Here is a 25,987-nt window from a genome sequence, read left to right on the forward strand (position 1 = left end):
GGATAAACCAGTCAATACTTATTTCTGTCATTCAGAACAAACAACTTCTGTATTTAGCAGGGCTCACATAATAACAGCCTTTGAACAGGAGATGCTTTGATGCTGAAGTTAACCTCACTATGAGTCCCAAGGAGGGGCGGAGCTGGAGAGAGAAGGGTTACATTGCTCCGCTGACTCTCCGGCTTGCTACCGAGCGCTACTCATGAATTGGGCCACTTCTCCATTTTTATAAAGAGCGGTAACTGTGCAACTGGATAATGAACACTTAGACTGGTGAAAAGACTTAAGGATACCCAACTGACACTGCAAAATGCGCTGGGATGTCAATGTAGAGACATTTCTCTGCTTTGCACTCAGTAGAAAAATTAAAATATGCACATAATGGGTCCTATCCATGACCCATCCAGCCCGACAGTCTACATCTCACACTATACACACCAAGGGCCATACTTTTGAAAGTATGGACAGCTCAATAAATTTTATCTTCGTATATTATGTTAGTCTATGATATCTTAGAGTGGTGAATTCCTTAAAATGATTATCCACTGCTTAAGAGTCTGTTGGAAAAAACAAAACTAAACTCTTTAGCTCAGGTAGATTTTTGTGATGCTGCAAACACATCAAAAATGATTTCTCAAAATGTGCACAAAGAGGGGTACAAAACCAGGTACTGTACATGAAGCATTTCAAAGTTGGTCTCATAACACCTTATGGTCTAAACAGTTTTCTTCCCCTCCTTCCAAATTATGATCTGATCCTGTACGTGTATCTGCCTGTGGTGGGCTATTCCCACCACTGGGAAGGAAGCGCCTGGGCGATGAGCTGGAACAGTAGAGCATTCTCATCCCATCGACTGGCGATTTGCTACTCAGAGCACTGAAAACTCAACCAACCCTGATGGAAATTCCCTAAAGCTGTATTGGCTTAAGCAGTGTCAAATGTAGCCTCAAGAATGCAGAAACTGACTGCATTAGGATGATGGACTAAAGATACAGGATGCAACTGTCCTATCCTCAGTGTTGGGACAGCATTGGTTGAGAACATTTTCACTGGACAGTTTGAACCCTTACCAGCTAAAACCATGCTTATTAGAAGGCGTGTATTTCTCCAGCAGGGCGGTTAACTTCAGGAGGGAGTATTTCTGCAGCAGGTTCATCTGGGCCACAGACTGGCAGTTAATCTGCAGCGATACAGAGTTTAAGCTGGGCCGATGAGAGCTCTGGAAACTGTGCCATCTCAGCCTGTGCCTGCGAGAGAAGGCGGGGAATGTGAGTGAGTATGAAAGCTTTTTAATGGGTCAATGCAGAGTCAGCAGTGGGCCGCTCACTGGCCTCTTATATTAGGAACTGAGAAGACTCAACTTCCATTCCAGTCTTTTTTTTCCCCCCTGTGGTAAAATATATATAACATAAAATTTACTGTCAACCACTTTTAGAGCACAGTTAAATACATTAAGTATTAAGTACACCCACAGTGTTGTACAACCATCCGTACCATCCATCCACAGAACTTACTTCATTCATCTTCCCAAACTGAGGCTCTGGTACCCACTGAACAGTGTTCACTCTTTTAGGGTGGTAGGATTTCCCCGCTGTGAATGCCGGACTTATTCCCATCTCCCTACGCAACAAGCAGAAGCAGCCTCCTCTGACCCCTCCTCCTCAAACTGGGTGGAGAAGGGAAGAAAAGCTCTTACCTGCTGGACCTGGTCAGGGAGGCCCCGACCCCAGAATCCCTCCTTTCCGGGATGTCTGAGGGCTCCTCGGGTTCGTTCAGTGAGTTGCCCGTGCTGTCCAGGTCGCTGGGGGTGGCTCGGTCATTGTCCACGTCCAGGTGGATCTGCTTGGGAGAGGACGGGCATGGAGAGACCGAGTCCAGGGCCGAGTCTGAGTCTCCCTCGTCTGAAAATTTCTCCGACCACTGGTTGACTATCCTCTGCATCCCCTTCACGTGGTAGAGGATGTCGTCCAGCTCGGGGAAGATGTCCTCGTTCTCCAGGTCGGCCAGGTCACCGGAACTGGAATAGAGGATGGAGCCGGGCACGTTGTCATAGATACTGAGGCGGCTGGTCATGGAGCTCGAGGAATTGCGTCTCTTAAGTTCCTTGGGGCTGTCGCTGCTGTTTTCCCTCCTCAGGCTGATATGGCCAGGGCCGTGGAAGCTTCCAGTCCTCCAGTTCACAGAGCTGTTATTCCCTGAGGGAGAGAAGTTGCCATTGGAGAGGGCTTTGGGGAAAGTGCCAGGCTTGTGATCTTCTGGGATGTAGAACACCGCGTCCTCCGGGTAGCTCTCGCAGTTTTTAAAGTTCTGTTCCATAACGTTGTTGAACGTGGACTGATTGAACGGATCGAAGCCCTCTAGGTACATGCCTCCCCGTTTGTTGCAGGCACTGAGGCTCCGGGTCCTGGTGACGGGACTGGGCGTGCTGACGTTGCTGCTGGTCTCGGACTGGCTGCTGCTGCTGCTCGTCTGCGTGGAGTTGGAGACGCTCCTCTTCCGCACCACGGGGACGTTGATGCGGTTGCCGTTGAGGGCGGAGATCTCCACGCAGTTCAGCTGCTTGAGCTTCTCCTCGTCCACCCCCTCCTGCAGGATGGGCCCGCTGATGATCAGCCCCAGCTTGGACGGCACCTTGTGCTTGCTGTGGTGGGAGCCCTTGAGCTTCAGGCTCTCCATGCGTTTCAGCAGGCTGTGCGTCTTGGACTTGGTGTTCTTCTCGTGGCCTTTCACGCTAAAGCTGAAGCTGGACAGTTCCTTGGGAGAGGGCAGGCTGCAGAAAGAGTCATCGTTGCCTACGAAGGTGCCGGAGGAGCAGACACTGGTGATGGAGTTAGTCCGGGCCGTCGCCGCGCCCCCGAGGTGGGTCGCTTGCGTGGCGAGGCTGCTGGTGCTGCTGAGGCTGCGGACAGAAGCCACCTCCTGGCGCTCGCTGAGGTCCGTCAGCACGCTTTCACGGCTGGGGGCGTTCTTCAGGTGGGGATCGTCTGGGGACCCAGGGACGGGGTCCTGCTTTGGAGAAAAGACATCGAACTCTTCAAGCCGGGACCACCTCTTGCTGTCCCTCTGGAAAGTCCATTTGGCACTTATTGCACAAGGCTCATCCTCGTCCGAATCCTCACTCTGCAGAGACAGAATGGAACTGCTCATCCTCTGGGACTGGCAGGCCGCAGGGGGCAGTATGTGCACCAAGGGCCAGGGGCCAGGAGAATGATCATAACGCCAGCTGTGTCACTTCCCCCCTTGCATCTTCATTTTATTATTTTAAAAAAATAACCAAGATGTATGTAAAGAATTTAACAGGAAAAAGCCTGACCATGTGTTTCAAGCTAAATAGGAGTTATTTAATGGAAACGGTGGGATCTATAGGCTGCTCTTTAATTGCTCACAGAGGAAAACTCTGAGATCTGTGAAAATTCCAGGCATGTAAAATATTTTGAACTGGAGTTAGCAGTGGGTAGGACTCCCTCTGGTCTGCCTTTAATTTTGCTGTCTGTTGATAGTATGTGTTTATATTCCCTTCTGCAATTAAAATGGTGGTTTTCAAACACTTTAAGAAGATGGGTACCCGAAATCTCCAGCTTCCCTAAAAGTACACACGATCTCCTCTAACAGATTAACGGAGACGCAAAGCAAGGTGAGCCATCCCGTCTCTTCAGTGGGTCAGTGGGTACTTCTCAGCCTCTTACCTGTTCCTTTTCGTTCCCTCCCCCACCAACACAGGAACCAGAGTTAACGCCACAAGTGTCCTGTGACGTTTCAACCTCAGACATGCTGCTCCAGCCTTTTAACAAGGCTTCACAAATACCCAGTCCTGACAGCACGTAACATTCACAAACACACAGTGACATCTCCGCTGACGATGCCTGATTTACTGGTGGGGCTCAGGGTCACCGTGTGACAGACCTACGGCATCAAAGCCCTTGAGGCGGGCTATCAAAAGGCACAGTTCAGTGTGACGCATGTCCTTCCCACTGGTGTGGAGAATCTCCTGAGACCAGAGTTTCCCAGGACAGTGAGAGGAGAGCATTGAAGGCTGACTTGCAGGCTCCTCTCCACAGCTCAGCGGGTGTGAGGTTCCAGCTCATTTGTTTAAAAGGTTTAACTCCCCCAAGGAGGCAACTTGCTGTAGGTTAGATAATTAAAATGGGTACTCTGAACAGTCAGAAATATGTTCTTTGACCAAACTTACTCCTGTTTACTCTAATTTGTGACACTCACTCCCACTACTACACCCACCTCTTCTCCTAAGATCTCGTAAGACATCCTCACATTTCATACGCAGAAGAAAATACCATCTGAATTGGTTATGTGCCACCATTTCACTAGAATGTGTGGGATTTCCTGCCCTCCCTCTTCCTCCTCTAATTCCTTTTCTCCCTCCAAATCTCTATTATTCTTCCATATCCTACCAGCCAGCCTTCACTGCCATCCCTACAGCTTCAAAACACAGTTACTGTTACATATGGGAAGACAGAGTTCCCAAGAACTTCAGCTTTAATTTCTGTAAGGAGGCAATGCAAAATCCACCGGAATTCCTTAAGCCTCATCCGTTTAATATGTCACAGGTATTGAGCTAATGAGGCAAAAATCACAGATGATCTTCTCAGATCAAAAACAGCAGGCAAGACACAATTTATTGGCTGGCTGCAGCTCTTGGTTTCAACTACTTAAGGCCACACAGCTTTTGGTAAACCTGACTGGATTATAACATTTAAAATGTCGATATTTTTGGACCACGGAAGTAAGAGTTTGAGAGACAAAATCGATCGCAAAGTTCATAACCCAGTTTTTGACCTGCCCCCTTTCCTCCCACCATGCTATACATTTTATATACTCACTCTCTTCCGATGAGGACTAATTTCCAACTTCATCACCGCGCATTTGTTTAAAGTATTCAGACGCCTACAGAGCAAAGAAATAACATTAGCAGAGACAGGAAACCACTGATGGGTGGATAAATATTTTTTCCAAACAGCTGACGTGTTTAATCGAGTTTCTTTGGATCCATTAATATCTATAATATAGAAGAGTACTTGAAACTTCTTTAAAAAGTGAATAGTTTAAAAATATTTATGTGTCACAAGTTTTCTCATTTAAATTTAATATTACTATTTTATAGTAAAAATGGCACACTGTGGTGGTTCTGTCCGGTGCCTCTTATTCCTCACAGAACAAACAACCCTCAGTGAGGACAGTTATTCTTTCAACAACCCCTAGGTTGAGTCATTAGGTATCTCCACCCGGTGCCAAGAAATAAAAGGCAGTGATGTCTTCTTTCACAGAAATAGAAACATGAACAAGGAACCAAGCAGAGTTTTTGGTAAATAAAGTGTATTCTATCTCAAATCAAAATTCAAATATAAAAATAATCTCTGACAAATAATAACCTTAGACAGCCTGTTACAAAATGCAGTCAGTTCTGTATAGACATTTGAACCCTCTTGACACCCAATTCTTTTTTACAACTGCCCATACAGGATAGGATAATGCATGGTATAGTCGTAGCAACAGCACAAATGACTAATGAAAAACTCTGTATACTTCAGCTTCCAGGGTGACTGTCTTTAAGAGTCAAACATAAGCACTTGAATCAGATTCTTCTTTGGAACGGGAGCCACATTTTTACTCTGAATATTTTTTACCCCTGCCAAAGAGTAATAATTTAAAATTAGGAAAGTAATTTAGCTTCACTGAAAATGAACTACTTAAAAAAAACAAAACAAAACCCACCTCACTGGTAACTAATGAAATAGCTGAAAAAAAGAAGCCCTTTACATGTGCAGGAATAGATGGCATGTAGAAGTCTGAAGGACAGCTTTTCAAGCCCCAATTCTTTCTAACATCTTCCAGATGATCATCACTTAGTCTTCCTCAAATGGACCTTTAACCTATCTGCTGTCTGGTACCATCAGTTTTCCAATTTTTCCTAAGATTGCAATTCTTCCAATTCCACAGGACAAGCGCATTTAATTCACACAAACTCAAACTGACCATGAGCCCTCTTCAAGGCTCTATCTTTCTGATCCTGTTCTTGCAGCCTGTCTAACAACTTGGATGCAGGAGGGTAGAAAGTATTTTTGCCTGCTGATAAGACTGCCTTTGATTTCATAGATTATGTGGTAGCCTGCTTATAGGATAAACAAAGATAACCCAGAGCACCTATGTTCAGGAAAATTCTCTCTCATGATGGAAAGGGAAAGAAAACAAATAACGAAAAAAAAATCCACAGACATTAAAACGAGTGGATATAAAGTCCCTTTTTAAGGGGCATTCATTACTTAAATGACTTCTACCCACAGTGTTTTAGTTCTCAAATGTTTTTCAGATTTAAAGAATCGGGAGGGTCACAGCTAGTCTTAGGTCTGGGTTTCATTAATCAAACCTGTAATCAAATACCCACTTGACATCATTTGGGCTGTAATGCTTGAGGGGTGTTTATAACCCAGTTTACTAGGCGTGGATGCCTGTAGGGGTGGGGGAGGGACTTGCTTCACAAGCTCCAGATTTGAGTCCAACAGAAAGGGCCAAGAAGGTCATTTTTGTAAAGGTCAGTGTTACCTTTTTCTATCCGTAGCACCAAGCTAATGGCGCTTCGAAACTGAAGCCCAGAAGTTATTCCCCGAGGTCTCCGTGGGATTCATTTGACCCCTAGGAACCTCCAAAGTGGTGGGATGTTACCGATTTAGAGACGTTACAGACACGAGGTGGTAGCTCTGGCTTGCCGAGTCGGGGCTGCGTTCTAGGTCAGGCATTGTGCCTGGAGCCTCATGTGTGTGATTTCGTCTTGATCCTCATAAGAACCCTATGGTAGAGATATTACTATTTATCTTCATTTTATAGATGAGGAAATGGGGGCTTGGAGTGGACACAAACCTTGTCCAAGGCCACATGACTAAAACATGGTGGCTCTGGCCCTCAAAAACAATATCTTCTGGGGCTTCCCTGGTGGCGCAGTGGTTGAGAGTCCGCCTGCCGATGCACGGGACAGGGGTTCGTGCCCCGGTCCGGGAAGGTCCCACATGCCGTGGAGCGGCTGGGCCCGTGAGCCATGGCCGCTGTGCCTGCGCGTCCAGAGCCTGTGCTCCGCAGTGGGAGAGGCCGCAACAGTGAGAGGCCCGCGTACCGCAAAAAACAAACAAACAAACAAACAAAAAAACAAAACCCAATATCTTCTGCATTCCTTCCTAAAATAAATGTTAATCAGGATAATGCATGAGAGCAGCTTCTGTCCTAAGTATGGCTCCCTCCACTGGTATCTCCCACCGTCCGTCCAGAAGCCCTGGCCTTTCCCACCCCACAGGGCCCTCACTGGCTCAGCTCCTCAGGAATGTGTCAGTCTTATCTGCTGGGCAACTTGTACTCTGCTCTGACAGGGGAGGGAGCACAGGGTGAGCCATCAAAGGTTCAAGAGCTTTGCTGGAGGGGGCTGCAAAGCGCCCTGATAAAAGCATGGCCGGCAGGGACCTGGGCCTCACGTATTCCAAGTGAAAACAGGGAAAGCAGAAGGGAGGTGAGAAAGGAAAAAGGAACGATTTCCCGAGTAGACCTGACAAATAAAAATTGTTCCATTCCTTAAAGATATTTTCTTGGAATGAATGCAATTGCTTTTCTTTTAATAGGACCAAAACAGTAATGTAGTTGAAATCTACTATGTGGCCGGCTGCTTCACAGAGCTTAGGCACTTCAAGGGCTGTTTTACAATAAAGTGCAGACTGGAGATGATACTACGGATATCTATTTGTCATTACATGATTATCACCTTATTTGCATAATTCTTTGCTGTACTCATAGGAGTCAGTTGTAATCCCAAAGGAAGATAGCGAGATGGGATATTTTTCAGAAGCTATAAAGAGAAAGAACATTTCATAAAAGGTACTGTAAAGAGTTGGTCACAGTTTGCATTATCACCTGTATACGCTTCAAGACAAGCGAATTACTCCTCCAGTATTAATACTGAATGTGATACTCTCAGAATCTGGGCCTTATCATCAGGGTTGGATTATACAGCAAAGCTAGCAAGATTGGGACAAAAGCCAATCTCTCCAAGGAAACAAGTACATTTACCCCTTACAAGTGTGTGTGTAAGAATGTTGGTTAGCATTCTAAATCCAAAAAATCTAGTAGTTGCATACTTACAACTTTTGGTCATTACAAACTATTGAAGACAGTATCATTAACATTCTCAAGAAAACATTAAGCTACAAGTTTTCTGCTCTAAGTAGACTATTTTAAGAGATCAGCTCCTACCAGATTTTTGACCAAAGGAGCTTTAAGATCTGCAAAAGTTATAAGTACATGAATGTTTATAATAATCATTAAGCAGAACATGGGAGCGTATACTAGTGTGTACATGGGAGTACTTCATACGTGTGTGTGGGGGGAGGCTGGGGTAGGGGGGTGGCAGGAAAGAGAAAGCATGTAAGAATTATTTTGTTCAAAACAAATCTAAAGAAGTTTTACTTAGGGCTTCCCTGGTGGCGCAGTGGTTGGGAGTCCGCCTGCCAATGCAGGGGACGCGGGTTCGTGCCCCGGTCTGGGGGGATCCCGCATGCCGCGGAGCGGCTGGGCCCGTGAGCCATGGCTGCTGGGCCTGCGTGTCCGGAGCCTGTGCTCCGCAACGGGAGAGGCCACAACAGTGAGAGGCCCGCGTACCGCAAAAAAAAAAAAAAAAGTTTTACTTAAAGTAAAAAATTAAATATTTAATAATATTTTATTAAGGTAAAACTTTTCAGTTGTGTTTTTGTAACTATATTACCGTATATATTTAAAATCAACTGCTCAAAATATTTCAACAAGGCAAAAGATGGAGGTCTACAAAAAAGTCCATCCGTCTAGAAAAAAACTTGACAAATGACAAGGCAAAATTTCAAACAACACTGTAGATTCAAGATTTGCTGTCCCTTTGAATTTCATGGGCTGAGAGAGTACATGGAAGAGGCCAGTCTAGCAGATGAGATGAATATCACATCATCAGTTAAACAAGTATCCTCAACTACTCTGCTGACAGCTCAGGACCTGTAGTGCATTTTCTGGGAAGATGCCTGTCCCCACCTTTTTCTTCAGAACATTTGTTTAGCCCTCTTGAAGGAAAATCATTTGCCATGAGCAGTCTATTTATGCGAACACATGGACAAGAGACCTTGGGTTTTCCATTACAAACAAGCTGATGACTGTTCCTGTGAATTTTGAACCCAACCTCAAGCCTTTCTCCACATACTCAACTCTGGGTGTCGGTTTTAGGCCTAATAATTTTTAAAGCACTTGACATCCATCACTGCATTTCCTTCTTACACTTAACCTATGAGATATTATTCTACACATAAGAGAAACTGAAGCCGAATCAGAATACACTTGCAGAATCCAAAGAGATCAAGGTCTAGTTGTTTTCAGGCTTTTCTTTTCACGAAAGATCTAAGAGTATAGATTTACTCCTTTTAATGGGAGGCAGCTTCTCTGATGGCACTAAGAGCCAGTGTAGCCAGTGCAAATCACAAAGTATGGAGGATGCCCTTATCCCCAGAATAGGGTAACTACGTTTCAAACTGATATTAAAAAAAAAAAAAAAAAAAGAAATTCAAGAATCTAATCACGATCCTTTGGGCTGCAATGCTGCAGTGATATTTTTATAACCCAGGAATTCCTAAGCTGTTGCTGCTGTTCAGAGGGCACGCTCACTAAGTAGCTTGAAATGTGTGAAATGGATGATCTGATGTGGTAACCTAGTAAATATTTCCTAGGTTACATCTTAGGAGTGATGTCATCTCTATGCATTATCACCAATGATGAAAAGAAATTAATTCTGCTCCACAGCTAAGCATTCAAACATTTCAAAAATGTCTGGAGTAGTTTATATTCCAGATGCAGACTCTTTCCCTCCTAAACTGTGTTGGTGAAATTTTTTCATTCCAGATGACATAGCTATGATATTACACTCTAGGGAGTGGGGTGGGGAGTTGGAATTAAGTTTCTTCCAGAAAAAGTGTACAAACCCTGGACATTTCTAAGCAATCATTCCATTGGATTTGAAAAGTGACAGTATTTCTGTGGTTAATGTGACATTTTTTTCTTTCTTAAGCCAGGAGAACTAGTCTATTACTCCATTCTAAACATCCTACCTATCTTCCCCTAAAACCCCTGCTTAAATTAAGTGCTTCAAAAAACACTGTATTACATAAGAGAGGCAAAAATAGTACTTTCACAAAGCTACAACTGCTTTCTTTGCCTATAAAGGGGAAATAAATCCTGGGTGCCATTCAACCTTAATGATGTTTTTCCAAGTTAAAATTAATATTGAAATTAAAAGAAAATTGTTTTAATTTTATGCTCAAATCGACGAGTGAATTTTGTCCATGTATAATTTTTTTTCTCCAGAGTTCAGCTTTGATGGCTTATAGGTTTTGAGAAAAATTCAAAGGATGATTAACTTAAAATGAATCATATGTCATGAAGAATCAGAGGAGTGTCCGTGTCCTGTCATTTTCTGCTGCGTGTTTTTATTACTTCCATTTCGTTAAACCCTGCAAGGTGCTCCTTAGCCTGAAGGTCCACCAGCACCATGAACGTGGGTTTCTGAACACTTTTGTTCACATTTCCCATCAATGTTCCTTTGACGGATGCCTGTCTACTGTATGTTAAAGCCTGTGCTGAGTTACATTACAGCCTTAGTTAACCCTACTGTTAGGACGGTGTGCCTGGGGAAGCTGAAGAGTTGCGGAAATGCTTTCCTGGAATTCAAGCAACGGCCCTCCTGCCTCTAGTCTGCCACAGCCCCTACTTCCATCTGTCCCTCTGAGCATCATTTCCATTCAATGCAACAGCGGCTCTGACTCGGTGAGGGTACCTGGCTGGGACTGCACAGTCAACTGCACTGCCTTAACCCCCCTATTCCAAGTTTCCAAACTTCCTGGACATTATCTGCTCCAGCAGTCGTATGAGCACATCCCAGGACAGTGCTATTTGAAGGGCAATACTAAATGACAGGAAGTTACTTATTCTAATCAAAAGGCCTATGATTTATAATGAAGTAAATCACTATATCCATTTACGGATCAAAACCCTGACATATTCAGAACGAAAGCAATCTCATCAGTGATAAGTACTACGTTCTTTAAAAAGAAGAAAAGAGAAAGAAAACACTCAAAACATTTCCTTTTACCTGCATAAAGCCTCAATAGCATCTCTGTCCAAAAAATCATGCTCTCTCTTGACCAAGGAAATATCAATGGGGAACAGGAGATCTATAAGAAAAATAAAAACAAATACGTCTATTGAGCACCCAAGCTCTTGCCAATCCAGCCCAGTTTAGCAGAAGGAAGAAAACAAGGTAATTTATTGAATACTTACTGTTTGCAGGACACTTCACTCCCTGTCAAGTGCTGTGGGTATGTAAAGCAGCTTAAGACAATTTCATCAGTGTCCTAAAGGAGCTTGGAATAAAGTGGTCTGCAGAGTCAAATTATCTGTTGTCAAAGATAAGTGGTTCAAAACACTGTTCCACCTTTAAACACATCAGCAGGCAACAGACCTCTGCTATGTAAATTATAATTTAAACCAGAATGAATACCAGAAGGATGTTCACAGTAACGTGGCTGTTTTTTCCCTCCCCTGTGTGTCTTTGCTCACATTTGATCAGGGAAGAGGTCACAGAAAACCGGGCCAAGGAAAGATCTAGAGAACTATGGTAGTTGTCAATGGAATCCAACCATTTGCATGACATCAAAAGCTAACGAGAATTAAGGATGTGCTATTTTTAAACAAATACTAGCACTTCCATATGGCTTTTCAGGAGTTTATATAACTCCTACTAAAACAAAAGGCCAGCTCTAAAGCAGCTGTAGAACAATAGAATCCCAAGTCCTTTCATCCTTGGAAGAGTTCACTACTCTAAGAACACGTGAGTTATATTAAAATCGAAAAGCAAAAAGGGGGGAAAAGTCAACTCAATCAAAGAATTCCCTTTTCTGTCCCTTGTTGATAAATACACTCCAGGAAGAGTAGGGAGGAAGAAGACCAGCAGCACCTGTGTGGAAATTTGCAACAGCTCTGGAAGTGCCACTAGATAAAAGCAAGTTATCCCTCTTTGGTGTTCCAAGCACTTGTGGTAAATAATGGGCCTTCCTAGTAAAATGCTTATAAAATATCATGAGGAAGAGTCCTGCTATGCAACTCTGTGGGTCAGGAATAGGCAAAATAAGAGCACTGGGGCCTCCCTGGTGGCGCAGTGGTTGAGAGTCCGCCTGCCGATGCAAGGGACACGGGTTCGTGCCCCGGTCTGGGAGGATCCCATATGCCGCGGAGCGGCTGGGCCCGTGAGCCACGGCCGCTGGGCCTGCGCGTCCGGAGCCTGTGCTCCGCAGCGGGAGGGGCCACAACAGTGAGAGGCCCGCGTACCGCAAAAAGAATAGAAAAAATAAATAAATAAATAAATAAATAAGAGCACTGCAGGACACCAGGATGAACAGAACCAAAAAATCGCTTTGGCCCCCCAGATGGCTAATGCTGCATACGGAAACAGACATCGCTATTGGTAGTTTTGGAGATGCAAGTAGCTAACAATGTTCTAGTTCTGGGGTTGACTAGGGAGCACATGACTGTCGCTTATGTTTTTATGGCTTCTAACTTAGGATCATTGGTTTTACAGGATGGCATGGAGCTCCTTATTCTTGGTCATCTGTTTTCCAGAGACTACACTTATGAGTACCTTTTTTTTTTTTTTTAAATAATGTTGAAAACTAACATAATGAGTATTGTGGTCTATTCTTTTTTCTGAAGGCTGGCATTAGATTAGTGATCCTGTTCTCTGAATGGTAAGACAGGCAGACCAATGAAGTAGCTAGAGCCTAAAGATTTATGAAGAAATCCATAAAATTCAGTATCGCAGGATTTATCTCTTCATTACCTTATAGACCAAGTCTCTTAGGCAAATGATTAGTGGCACCACTATGGTGGCAATAAAAGCGAAGACTTAAAGTGAATGTAAACTATTAGTAAATAGAAGCAAGCCAGACTGTAAAGCTGTTTGAAGGTTCTGGCAACTGTATTTCACTTTGAACAGATAACCTGCACTCAAAGTATTAAAGGACAGGGCTGATATTTAAAAATATATTTTTAATACTTAATAAATGTAAATCATAAAGTTCACATGCCTGTTAGGTGCATCTGAGAAAGCAACTCTGTTATTTTAGCAATTCCTAACTCAGTGTACCCAGAGCTGTATTTTACTTTCCTGATCCAAATTAACTTTAAAATTCTGTTTAAAAAAAAAAAAATTCTAGGATAGGTAGGGACTAAATTCAAGAGAAGAGTGAAATAATTACATTTTTTTTTTTTTTTTCAGTATTTCTCAGAGTCCTTCAGGTTAGGATTTAATCTTTCAGCTTGGGTTTAAGGGCAGGATGTTTATATTGTCAAGGACCGAAATAAAGGTAAACAGGAATCAAGGAATGAGTGGGATGGCATGTGGTGTGCGTGTACCCACCCTGCACATAGGGGTAGGATGAAGGGGAGAAATTATAAATGCTCAGAGCAATGTACAGTATAACTTCAAAAGCAGGTTTATGCTTCAAAAGACTTATAAATGTCAAGGGACCCCAAAATGTAACTTGTGAAAATACAGTCTGCATTTTAGGATTTGGAAAGATGTAAGACAGAGACCGGAACTGGATCTTAGCAAACACACACATCACAAGAAAGGGCTTCTTGGCAGCAAATCAACACCAAACTTGACATAATTGGAGGAAATTTAATTTCAAAACACGAGAACAAAAGGACAGCATGTTACTACCACTGCAAATGTAATTATCTTTCCTTATCTCCAGTAGAGCTGTGAACTGAAAATCCAATAGAATGCTGATCCACACCCCACCACCACCAAAGCTCTACTGAGAGACAGAGATGCTGTAAACGGCAACAGGTCAAAAATTCTCCCAAAGGAAGGATAAGCAACTCCACCATAATAAACATGCAGGTTAACCAAACACCTTAAAAAAAAAGAAAGACGAAGGAAAAAAAGAAAAAGGAATTGGAGATATTCTCTGAAATGGAGGAAGAGAAAGATATTCTACATAGTCTAACTATAAAATAATTTTAAACCCATCTTCATGGAGAAATATCATACGTTCAGTCTGGGCTACAATGAGGAGGGGCAGGCACTATTAAACGAGGTGAGGAACTAAACTAGCCGAGTGAGCCAGGGAAGTAAAACGACCTCTGTGGTCTCGCCCCAGTTGGCTTCCGGGGAGCACCCCCACCCCCTCTATATCCCTGCCGACCATGCTACCATTTCCAAGCTGAAAACCTGTATCTGTTTTTAGTATGGGTTCATGGCATTTTGCTCATGCGTTAAAGAAGGATGCTGGTGACCACCAGCTCCAACTGAGAGCCCACTGCCATTGCTACAGGAAGCAGCCTGCTTGTTATCATCCTAGAAGGACGGAAGGGCAAAAGACACGTTTTAAAATCACTATTTATTGTGAGAAGAGTTGAACATCCCTGGTGAAATTTAACCTGGATCTTTCAGCAGTTTTGTCACATCGTGGCTAAATGTCTCCCAGCATCTCCTTCCTCTTAAGTGCTAATAAAAAAGGTGTATTCTTTAACTGTAAATTAACCAATATTACGCTTGCTTTTTGAGATTTTTGGCAATTTCTTTGAGGTATGAACTGTTTTATTTCTATAAAATATGAAGCGTCTACCACAGTGGTGGGCATCCCTGTTGGTGCAGAATTAATACTGGCTTGTTGATTAGCTGAATGGATGGCTGGAGGGATGAATGGATGAATGGAGAGATGGAGGGATGGATGAATGAGAGACACCAGGTGCTGTCATCTCGGTAGAGTTAAGGAAACAAAGAATGCTCAAGTTGGAAGAGGGCTTGGAAGTCATCTATTCTCAAGGTAGGAGTCACTTCACTATCCACCCAACCTTGGCTTGAAAATCACCCATAAAATAGAGCTCACGAGTTCACAACTGTAGTTTTTTCTTAATGATTTCATGTAGAGAACAATAAGCCTCCCTTTTAAATCAACAGCCTCTTCCCCTCGCCTTGCACAGAGCACACTCTGCCCACCCTGGGCAGCCTGAGGCTCAGGGCATGAGCGAGACTCAGCGTGCTCATCATCCTCAGCCTCGGCATCTCAGCGATGCCCAGAGCGCTAATGAGAAAACGAAGAACTAGTAAAAGTCAGCCTAGGTCTTGATTTTTTTAAAAAGGTCCATTTTTTCTTAATTAAAAAATCGAATAACACAGGAGAAATAATATTCATCAAATGGCAATCCATGGAAAAGTGAAAAGCCTAATGACAGAGCGGAGAAAGATATCTATGACACATGACCAACAAAGCCTTAGTATTTAGAATAAAGAGCTCTTATAAATCATCAAAAAAAGTACAATCAACTCAGGGGAAAAATGGGCAACAGATATTTCACAGAAGAGCAAACATATGTGGCCAGATGACACAAAGAAATGTACCTTATCATTAAAAATTAGGAAAATGGCAGTCAAAATCCATAAGATATCATTTTATATCCATTTGATTGGCCAAAATTAAAGTCTGACAATATCAAGGGTTGAGAGCATGTGGATAGACAGGATCTTTATATATTACAGGGAGGACTGGAAATTGGTACAGGAACTTTTGAAAAACTTGCATTATAAAGTTGAACATACATCTCTATCACCCAGTAATGCTACTCTTAGGCAAACACGCAAGATAATTTATTTCACGTGTACCGAAAGAGTGCAAGAATATTCCCAACAGTACAGTTTATAAAAGCAAAACAAAAAAACCCCAAAATGCCCACCAATCAGAGTGTGGATATGATAAACTGTGGCATAACCACACAATGGAGTATTACACAGCAGTCAAAGGTGATGAACTATGAGGACACACAGTATGGAAGAACCTGAGCAATAATAAATGAAAAAATTAAATCATACAAGATTACATAGAGCATGATACCCTTTTTATAAAGATAAACAACTTTATAAAAATATTTATTTTAGGGAAATGCAATAAAGCTATATAAAAGGAAAGCAAGGAAATGATAAACCAAGGTTTCAGGATGATGGTTACTGTGGCTAGGGGGTGGCAGAGGGATGGGAGACAGGTGGGTGTGTTATTATCAAGGTCCTAGCTGTTTTGGGTGGTTGCCACACTGTTCCTTAGTGAAATATTTAAGTAAATAATAAAATGTCTGAAAATAAATCATAGATCAATAATAATCATGAAGGACTTCCCTGGTGGCACAGTGGTTAAAAATCCGCCTGCCAATGTAGGGAACATGGGTTCAAGCCCTGGTCCAAGAAGATTCCACATGCCATGGAGCAACTAAGCTCGTGTGTCACAACTACTGAGCCCGCGTGCTGCAACTACTGAAGCCCACTCGCCTAGAGCCTGTGCTCCACAACAAGAGAAGCCAACCGCAATAAGAAGCCCGTGCACCGCAATGAAGAGTAGTCCCCACTCGCCACAACTAGAGAAAGTCTGCGCACAGCAACGAAGACCCAATGCAGCCAAAAATTTAAAAATAAAATTAAAAAAAAGTGCAAAGCTTATAAAAAAATTATAATCATGATCCAAGGATATGATTTTGCCCATTAAAAAAGAATGGCATTCCCGGCTCACCTTCATACAACTGGGCGTACTGGGGGAATCCTGCTGCCCGTAGCCAATCACAAGCTTCTTTGGCTTCAATTTCTAGAATAGAACAGAGGACAGATAAACATGTTAGTCATGTGTAACTCAGCGTACTTCTTCTTCCTTAATAAACTCTGGTTTTGTTATATAAGCAAAAGACGACATCTGTTGATAAGGGATAAGCAAAAAGCGAAAAAGAAAATCCACTTATTCAAATGGTTTAGATTTTTGTGCATCTTTTCAGACTTTAAAAAATACATGTAATTATCCATCTTTCTTTAAAAAAAAAAAAAAAAAATGGAGCCCCAGCAGTAAGTTACTCTGCGCTGCTTCTGTGTTCTGGTTATAAATGATTAAGAAAATAGGGCTTAATGAGAAAGTTGAAGAAGGATTAAATAATTATTAATTTTAGGCCTAGATGGACTAACTTGCTTTACTTTTCACATCAATAAAAGGCCACCAAGTACATCTGACACCCTGGAAGAACACTAACTTGACCAAAGGGACTGACTTCTGCCACCCAATGGGATGCGTGTTAACTGCCCAGGGGCTGTGAAGGTGTGCCTTCGGGTGCATCAGGCAGTAAGAGAAGTCTGGGCGGTCAGGGGCCCTGGAGGGCATTAAGTCAATAAACCCCACAATCTCAGCAGGCTGAGATGCCTAATAAAGCTTCTACTTCCCCGTGGTTAACAGCTCATAGATAGTATTGATAAACAGAAAGGCCAAGAGCAACTGACAAACCTGCGTTCAAATTCACTCAAGCACTTATTTACAATCCCATTAAAACTGACTCACAGTGGAGGTCGGCACAGTCATTAGTTTCTCAGTTTGCACAAAGAATATTCTTTCAATCCTCTTCCCACCTTCCTCAGACTCTTAGAGTACTTAAGGTATGTAAGGCTATTCACTCATTTATAAATGTCTCAACATTGCTTAATTTATTCCAGATTCAAATCTTCATTATGCATCTCTCCTCTGAGCCAGATAGGAGGTGGACAGTCCATCATAGAGAAGTATGTATATATCACTTTTGTCTAGTAACTTATATATATATATATCACTTTTGTCTAGTAACTTTATAGTTCCAGAGCATTTTTTAAACTATTATTTTATGAGTTCCTTGAGTCTTTAAAGAAAAGAGAATTAAGAACACTCAAATTCATTAAAGCAAGTAGGAATGTCCTTATTGAACGAACGTGCCAAAGATAAAAGCCTTGCTGCTATCTTCTGATGAGTTAGTTAATACCCAAACAAAAACAATTATGGCAGCAGAGAAGCAATAAATGACAGGGCAAGGTTTATTACTTTCATGAATCTTTTCAGTGTGGCGATGAAAGTAGCATCATAAAACACAAGATTCAGGACTGAATTTGGGGAAGAAGGATAGAGTGACATGAATGTGTAAGAATCTTGATGTTTGTACTAAATCATAGAATTGTCCAATGTGAATTACCTGCGCTAACATTTTTTCATGTATTTATAACCATATCTTGTTTCAGAAAGGAATTACTGAAGCTTTAAATAAAATCATAAAATAAACATTTTCCAGAGAACTATATTGCTGGAAAAACATATAAAAAGCTCAACATTTTATTTTAAAGGATGTGGAAACTACTTTTTTCTCTATCCCCATGGCCCTCGCTCAAAGATAGATATGGAAAGAAAAAAAGCGAAGTCTTTTGTTTTTTAAAAATATTTTAAATATCTTACTTCTTCTGACTATCTGGAGGTTATTTCCATTGAACACATTGTTAGACATCGAACAACAGATTGCTAAAAAGTAAATGTATTTGCTTTTTAAATGTTTTACTTAATAAGTGGTGAGTGGCCAGAAATTCTCAACGTCCACCCTTTCTGGCCTATATTCAAATATGACAACAGATCAGTGCACATGCGCATGTGCGCACACACACACACACACACACACACACATGCCTTAACTGGACACAATTCTCCAGCCAGTATCACCACCTATTTAGAGAATGTTCCTGATTTCTTATTAAAATGGCTTCATGCCAAGAGGCACGAAAGATATAAGGTATTATTTTTCTAAAAAAACCTTTAAATTTATATAATACTTTACAAATCACAAAGTGTTTTCACATATATTATTCACTTAAGGCCCCATGTGACTTCAGGAACACATAAATGCCTACTGCTGTGTTGTCATCTTTATTCATTTCCTACCACTACAAAAAGAAATGCCCCCAAATGACCAAAATCGATCTAAAAAGCTGTGTTCACACAGCCACTCTTCTTAGGGCCAGTTGGTTAGAAAGAAATGATGTGAACAGGCCAAGGTTTGCTTCTTCAGCAGATAATTTAATGAAAGGTCTACAATGGCTAAAAAGCAGCACTTCCAAGAACTACAGAGATTAGTAATTTTACCTGATTTTTCCTTTCCCTAAAATAGATGAGAATATCTTTCTTTTAGATATGAAACCATGGGAAACAGACAAGCCTGTATCTAGTTTACATTCAACAAAGTCCATTCATGAAAACTTAGGCTGCATAATAATAAATGAGAACTTAAACCCACTGTTTCTACAGAAATCAGAATTAGAAAATTGTAAAAATTGTAAAAAGCTGTCACTGATTTTTTTTTTTTTTTTTGCGGTACGCGGGCCTCTCACTGTTGTGGCGTCTCCCGTGGCGGAGCACAGGCTTCGGACGCGCAGGCTCAGCGGCCATGGCTCACGGGCCCAGCCGCTCTACGGCATGTGGGATCTTCCCGGACCGGGGCACGAACCCGTGTCCCCTGCATCGGCAGGCGGACTCTCAACCACTGCGCCACCAGGGAAGCCCAACTGTCACTGATTTTTTAATAAATGAGGCAGTTACTGACTTCACTCTCACCCCCTTCCAGTTACCAAGTGAAAATGATAACGATCTAAGTACTGATTTTTAAAAAATCAGTATTTCCATTTTATTTAACATGAAATGAAACTATGTCTACATCCAGGTCAGGTAGGGATTTACCCCTTCTAGTTCCCTGGATCTAGGTCACAACTTTGACTCTTATCCTAACTGAAACTCCAAGTTTCCAATTCTCTCCTCTCTGAGACTCCAGCCACCAACCCTGCCTCATCAAACTTCCTGCATTACAGTTTTGATCTCGTCTCCCCTGCAAAAACTTCCCTGGAGCTCCACTGCTTAGAAAATCAAGTCTAAACATCTCCCTAGGTTTTCAAGGTTCTCCATGTGGCATCCAAACGAATCGTTCGGCTCCCTGTACTCCCTCCATACCCCAGCCAAAGTAAACTTGGTCCTTCCTCATCTCCCTACACATCCCTGGCTGGAAATTGTCTCCTATCCCCTCATTATCCTTCAAGGCCTAGTCCAAGCGCCACCTCCTCTAGGAAGTCTTCCCAGATGCCTCCTGACAATTCTGTCAATGGCTAACTTTGCTTGAGCACTGACTGTGCACAAGGCCCAGTTTAAGTACTTAAAGCATATGAATTCCTTGACTCCTCGTACTGATCCTAACACGTGGGGTGTGAATATCATCCCACATGGGCTGGGAATATCATGCCCAAGATATGCAGATGAAGAAACAAGTGGAGAAACAACCAGCTCTCCTCGAAAACAAGCTTCCTTTCCATTCAAATGCCCTAGTGAACAAGAGAGCTAAGACTTGCAGAAATGAGCAACACTGGATTTTCCTGAAAAAACGTGTAACAGTGAACAACATTTAAAATATTAAACAAAACCAGGTAAATGTTGCATACTGCTGTCAGTTTAACTCCCCATGCCTGTTTTTGGAGGCCTCTAACCAGTTCTCAGGGTGTGACTTTTCCTTCAGTGGTCGAATGAAAAACTATCAGCACGGTTTTAAAAAAAACATTCCCCACCAGGCAGAAGTGCCATCAGAAACTGGAAATACAGTGGAAATACAATGACACTTTTAGACTTGGGTTTTCTCTTAGCAAACAACAGACAAATGTGTGAAGGAGGAAACAGGAAATTTTTATTGGCACCACCTTTAATAATTAGTTGTATTAGATGAATGAGGTTCAGGACACCTTTGGCGTAAGGCTTGGGAACCATTAGGCCATATTTGCATGCTTCCTGGCATGACGGGATGACCCTGTCTTCCCCTTACCTCTCAACAGTAAGTCAGACAGAAATTCCCCAACACCGTCATCATTCCACTGAACTCGCTGATCTTAGCGGCTGAGCAATGGTAATTGGGTCGAAGCAGGATGTGATTACTTCCATCTTCCCTTTGCTCTACCTTCACAGTGCGAACCCTCGTGCTTGCTTCCTGCCTTCTTTGCAATGTGCTCCTGAAATCAGGGCTCAAGGCAAATGCTACATGGACTTTACCTCTTAAATAAAATTCTAAGGAATTGGAGGAATGTAAGAAAATTCAAACATTTTCTAGATCCCTTGGATTCCCCCAACTATGGCAAGACTTGCGGGCAAAGATCCATGGAAATGTTGATGTTCTTACGGCCATGGAGAAGCACGTCAACTGTGTGAAGGCAGGCAGTGCTTTCTGATCTGAACCAAGATTCCTTCCCTGGTCACAAAAATTCCTTCAAATGGAAGGAGTAATTACTTCAAATGATCAGTTCTCTCGCCTCTGTTAAGGTGGCCAATTTTACAGGACTGCCGTACAGCTGGGCACCAACAGCCTAACTTCCCCGGGCAGGTGGGTTTCACAGGGCAAAGAAGCAAACCACAGCCTCAGACACTTGATCTCAGTGGCTCTGAGCCTTGGATCCTAATAGTCATCACCTTGCGGAGCTTTCTAAAACCACCCACCACTATCCACTCCCAGGTATTCTGATTTCCGTCTAGGGAGGGCACAAACAGCATCTTTTTTTTTTTTTTTTTTTTTTTTTTTGCGGTACGCGGGCCTCTCACTGTTGTGGCCTCTCACGCCGCGGAGCACAGGCTCCGGACGCGCAGGCTCAGCGGCCATGGCTCACGGGCCCAGCCGCTCCGCGGCATGTGGCATCTTCCCGGACCGGGGCACGAGCCCGCGTCCCCTGCATCGGCAGGCGGACTCTCAACCACTACGCCACCAGAGAAGCCCAAACAGCATCTTTTTTAAAAAGCTCCTGGGGCTTCCCTGGTGGCGCAGTGGTTGGGAGTCCGCCTGCCGATGCAGGGGACGCGGGCTCGTGCCCCGGTCCGGGAAGATCCCACATGCTGCGGAGCGGCTGGGACGCTGAGCCTGTGCGTCCAGAGCCTGTGCTCCGCGGCGGGAGAGGCCACAACAGTGAGAGGCCCGCGTACCGCAAAACAAAACAAAACAAATAAAAAGCTCCTAGGTAAATGTAAAGGTAGCCAGGATTGGGAACCACTGAACCAGACAACATTTCTTTGCATGCCTTTATCCCAGACTCTTTCTTCCCCAGTTATCCTAACAGCCTTCCAACTGAACTCTCTGAACTCTCTGATAACCCCTGCCCCCAAGAAATCTACCCTAGTCCAAAGGGTTCCTGAGCCCTGGCTTGATTTGTATGAAATACATAATTCACCCTGTCACTCCTCTGCTTAGAATTCTTCCGTGCCTCTCCACTGCCTTTCACATACAATACAGTCCCGACTCCTCAGCAGACCCACGGCCGCCTTAACCCGGCCTCTGGCCAGCCATTCCGCTCCTGGAAGGTCTCCAAATGCAAGCTCTGCTACCGTCTTCCTGAATTCCTTGGGGTTCGCAGGATGCATACGCTCTCTTAACACTTCAAGTTCTTTATCTCTTCTCCCTCCTGCCGCAAACAAATTCCCCCTCTGCACCCCATCAACCCCTCTCCCCCACCTTCCTCGGTATGGTGAGGTGCAAATACCAGAAGCTTCTTAATTCATTTGTATATCTTGAAAGACTACTTTTTCCACATTGGAAGCACACATACATTTGTTTGAAGGAAAATAATCCATTAAAATTTCCCTTTCTTCAAAGACGGGCTAAAAAAACTACAACTTAAACCCCTGTCTTTTTGCAATTAATAAAAATAAATGTTCAGCACACACACTGTCAAAGACCGGTTATCGGGAGTTACCTATGTAAAGTGAATTCCTGGTTGGGCTAAGTCAGATAGCACAACGTATATATTAATATTTATTAAACTCTTCTGTTATCTAATCACAGCAAAGATTATGACTAGCCACTAGCAACATTCCTACCCTCAGAAGCCTAAAAAAATTCTAAACATTTGCTGTGCCTATTCTGAAAGAAACCAGTTAGGAAGCTTTTGGAAGACCGGTCAATACTAATTCAGTTTCTAGGCCATCTGGCCTCACAGGAGCTGACCCCAATCCACCTTTAGATATATTCTAGTACAGCCACACATGTACGTGAAGCCACTCACCCTTCATTTCCCCCCTTAACTCAATATTTATTTATTGAACATCCACTGTCTGTGCTGCCAGCCGTGCTCAGGGACAATCAAAGGCACAGGTTCCTGCCCTGAAGCTGGAAGCCAAAGGGAAAGGTAATTCACAGTTGAGGGCGTGATGTCAGATGATCCTCTACTTAGGAATGAACTGGTTTCCTAAGGGCTCTTCTGAGATCCCTGTATTTAAGTCCCAAGGGACCCTGTCTGGGCAGCACCAAAGAATCCCCACTTCACAGGTGAGAGCCAGAGGTCTAGCGATGGCCCACCCGTCCCAGCTCCTTCCTCTACCCCTCTGTCACCCCATCTACCACGGGCTAACGGATCCAGCCTCACTGATCTCACACACCCCATGCCCCCTTTCCTGCTTTATTTTTTCTTCTTCCAAAACATTTATTGCGTTTATTTTGTCTCACCCCTCTGCAAACTCGCAAGAGGCCAGTTTCTTTGCCTGTTTTACTCTTTGATATACCCCAAGCACTGCCAACAGTGTAGCGGACACAGTAGTTACTCGACAAATAAGTATTACATAAATAAATAAACTGCAATGTGATTTCCTTCTAGTGAAGCTGCCTTAATTTTTCAGACCAGGATCCACCATAAGAAACACGTTTTACATTGTAACCTGGCACACACATATATGCATATGTGTATATATGCACCCATTCATGTACACAAACACATGTGTGTATATGCATATATAAAACTGAAACAAGTTTCCCCAAATAACACTTACAATAAGTAATGCAGTCTGACATTTTTCCACTCTATTTTAAAAACTACTATTTGTTACGTCCCAAAGCAACCCATTTGAAATACACTATTCTCACACAGCTTTTTCTTAAAGAGAAAGGAAGGAAGGAAGGAAGGAGGAAGGAAGGGAGGGAAGGAGGGAGGGAGGGAGGAAGGAGAGGAGAAAAAAAAGAAAGAAAAAGAAAATAGTAAGCTAAAACACTTCTGTATAGTACAGAGGAGATTGTGATGTGACAAAGGAAACACACGTATGAATTCAGAGGTGGGAGGGGGAGAGAGGGAGGGGGTTGCTTGGGCACTCATTTTAATGCTCAGCCTTTATTTAAGGAGGCCTTATGATCTTTTATATAAGATTGGATTGCGGGAGAGGAGATTTGGAATAAAAGAGAATAAGCTAAGCGGAGAGCTGGCAAAACACAGGTGTGTGTGAAGGAATGGTACGTAGTCTCAATTTACTGTAACAGAGAACAAAGGAAGGGGAGGCATGCAGTGGAAAGCGGGGTACGCCACAGAGCAGATAGGAGCCTCTCCTTAGCCTGGTTACCCACTGAGCAACCAACACTATTTCCTCGGATGTAAAAGAGCTTTGCCTCTGAGTTTCCCAAGTTCCTTCTAAGAATCCATCACAGAAAGGGGGCAAGGTATGACCTGTGACAGCTCAGAAAAATAGGTCCAGGAAAGAATCCATTGCTTAGTTAAGCAGCCTTAAGAAAATAATCTCTCTGGACCGGTTTCCTCATCTGTAAAATGTGGGATTGACATAGGCTTTGTAAATTCCCTAAGTTTCTGACTCTAAGAATTCCTTTATGCCCATTTCCCTTGCTCTCTAAGACAACCTTTAGACTAGGTTCCATTTCTGTTAATTTTCCAGATTTATCATCAATTACATGGAGACATCCTTCTTCCTTCAAAAAATTAGATCAACAGTAAGTTCTCCAATTTTGTAAATTTACTGGTTTATTGCTGAAGTATCTAATTTGCTTCTTAATAGATCAATTTCTTTATTTGTCCTATGAAGCCAATGTTCATATTACAGAGAACCCAAAACCCTAGGTGTTGGGGCTTCCCTGGTGGCGCAGTGGTTGAGAGTCTGCCTGCCGATGCAGGGGACGCGGGTTCGTGCCCCGGTCTGGGAAGATCCCACATGCCGCAGAGCGGCTGGGCCCGTGAGCCATGGCCGCTGAGCCTGCGCGTCCGGAGCCTGTGCTCCGCAACGGGAGAGGCCACAACAGTGAGAGGCCCACATACCGCAAAAAAAAAAAAAAAAGAAAAAGAAAACTCTAGGTGTTTTTGCATATGTATATCTACAACCCTCAAACTAAAGTTAGTCTTTATAGGAAGAAAACACTTCAACCCAAAGAAAACTTTGAGTTTTACTTTGTTGATTGATCCTGTACATTTGTGTTTCAGTTAATAGCACCATCCTGGCATCTACCTAACCAGTGAATTGGGGGCTGGAAAGCATCTTGGAACTTTTCATGTTTTCTCTTTACAAATGAGGAAGCTGGTCCAAAGTTTAGGTAATTTGCTTAAGGTCCAGAGCCACCCAGGCCTCACTCCCGTTTAGAGAACTTCCTGCACACTGCAGTCTTGCCTACAAAGATCACCCTCACTTTTAAATCACTAGACTTTTCCAGTACAAGTAAGAACTGGGAGTTTTGAGGGAGTTCTCTTTTTAAGTTTTTTTCCCCGCCTCCTGCTTGAGATTTGGAGGCAGATATGTTGCTTTCTAGTGAAGAACATTCCTAGAAATAACATAAAGGGGGAAAAAAGGACCTATTTCCCCCAATGATGTGATGACAACTTAATAAATGGCTCTGCTTCGAAAAATGGAAAACTTGGGACACACAAGACAAACCTACACCTGAGATTCTGCACAGGAGGCCACACTCTAGCAATGCAGAGTTAAATGAATTGAAATCCCCTTTGGGGATCATTTAGGTCAAGTGTTTGCAAAACACAGTTTTTAACACACAAACCGGGAAAAAGCAAGTAGCTCATATCAAAAAATATATGCCCTTCCCTTGCAAAGGCAAACAGCTCTGTATTCATTTAAGCCCAGGCATGACCAGGTGCCTTCAGGCACTCCAGACTTCAGTTGATCTAGTTATTTCCAGGAACAGAAAATATCTCCCAATGAATCAAAAATTGGCACTTACTACCCAACACAAAATAGTCAAACTGAAATGAAAATAAACTATTAAGGAAATGGATACTGCATCATCACATCTTTCTACTTCATTTCAATCTGGG

The 25,987-nt window shown here is 42.9% G+C and overlaps 1 protein-coding gene across 7 annotated transcripts in view; it reads right to left on the reverse strand.

Moving 5' to 3' along the window:
• Window positions 1-25,987, reverse strand: part of DLC1 (DLC1 Rho GTPase activating protein) — a 412,196-nt gene that overhangs the window by 12,560 nt on the left and 373,649 nt on the right. For 5 of the 7 annotated variants that reach the window (XM_082608637.1, XM_082608638.1, XM_082608636.1 and 2 more), the window contains 5 exons: window positions 16,626-16,697; window positions 11,156-11,237; window positions 4,839-4,902; window positions 1,697-3,120; window positions 1,071-1,247 (listed from right to left, as the gene is read on the reverse strand). In XM_082608637.1, coding sequence (XP_082464763.1) covers window positions 1,071-1,247; window positions 1,697-3,120; window positions 4,839-4,902; window positions 11,156-11,237; window positions 16,626-16,697 — 1,819 coding nt within the window. The other 2 variants (XM_082608641.1, XM_082608642.1) reach the window with 2 other exon arrangements.

This window comes from Mesoplodon mirus (genome assembly GCF_964341445.2).
Source record: "Mesoplodon mirus genome assembly, chromosome: 20".
NCBI lineage: Eukaryota > Metazoa > Chordata > Mammalia > Artiodactyla > Ziphiidae > Mesoplodon > Mesoplodon mirus.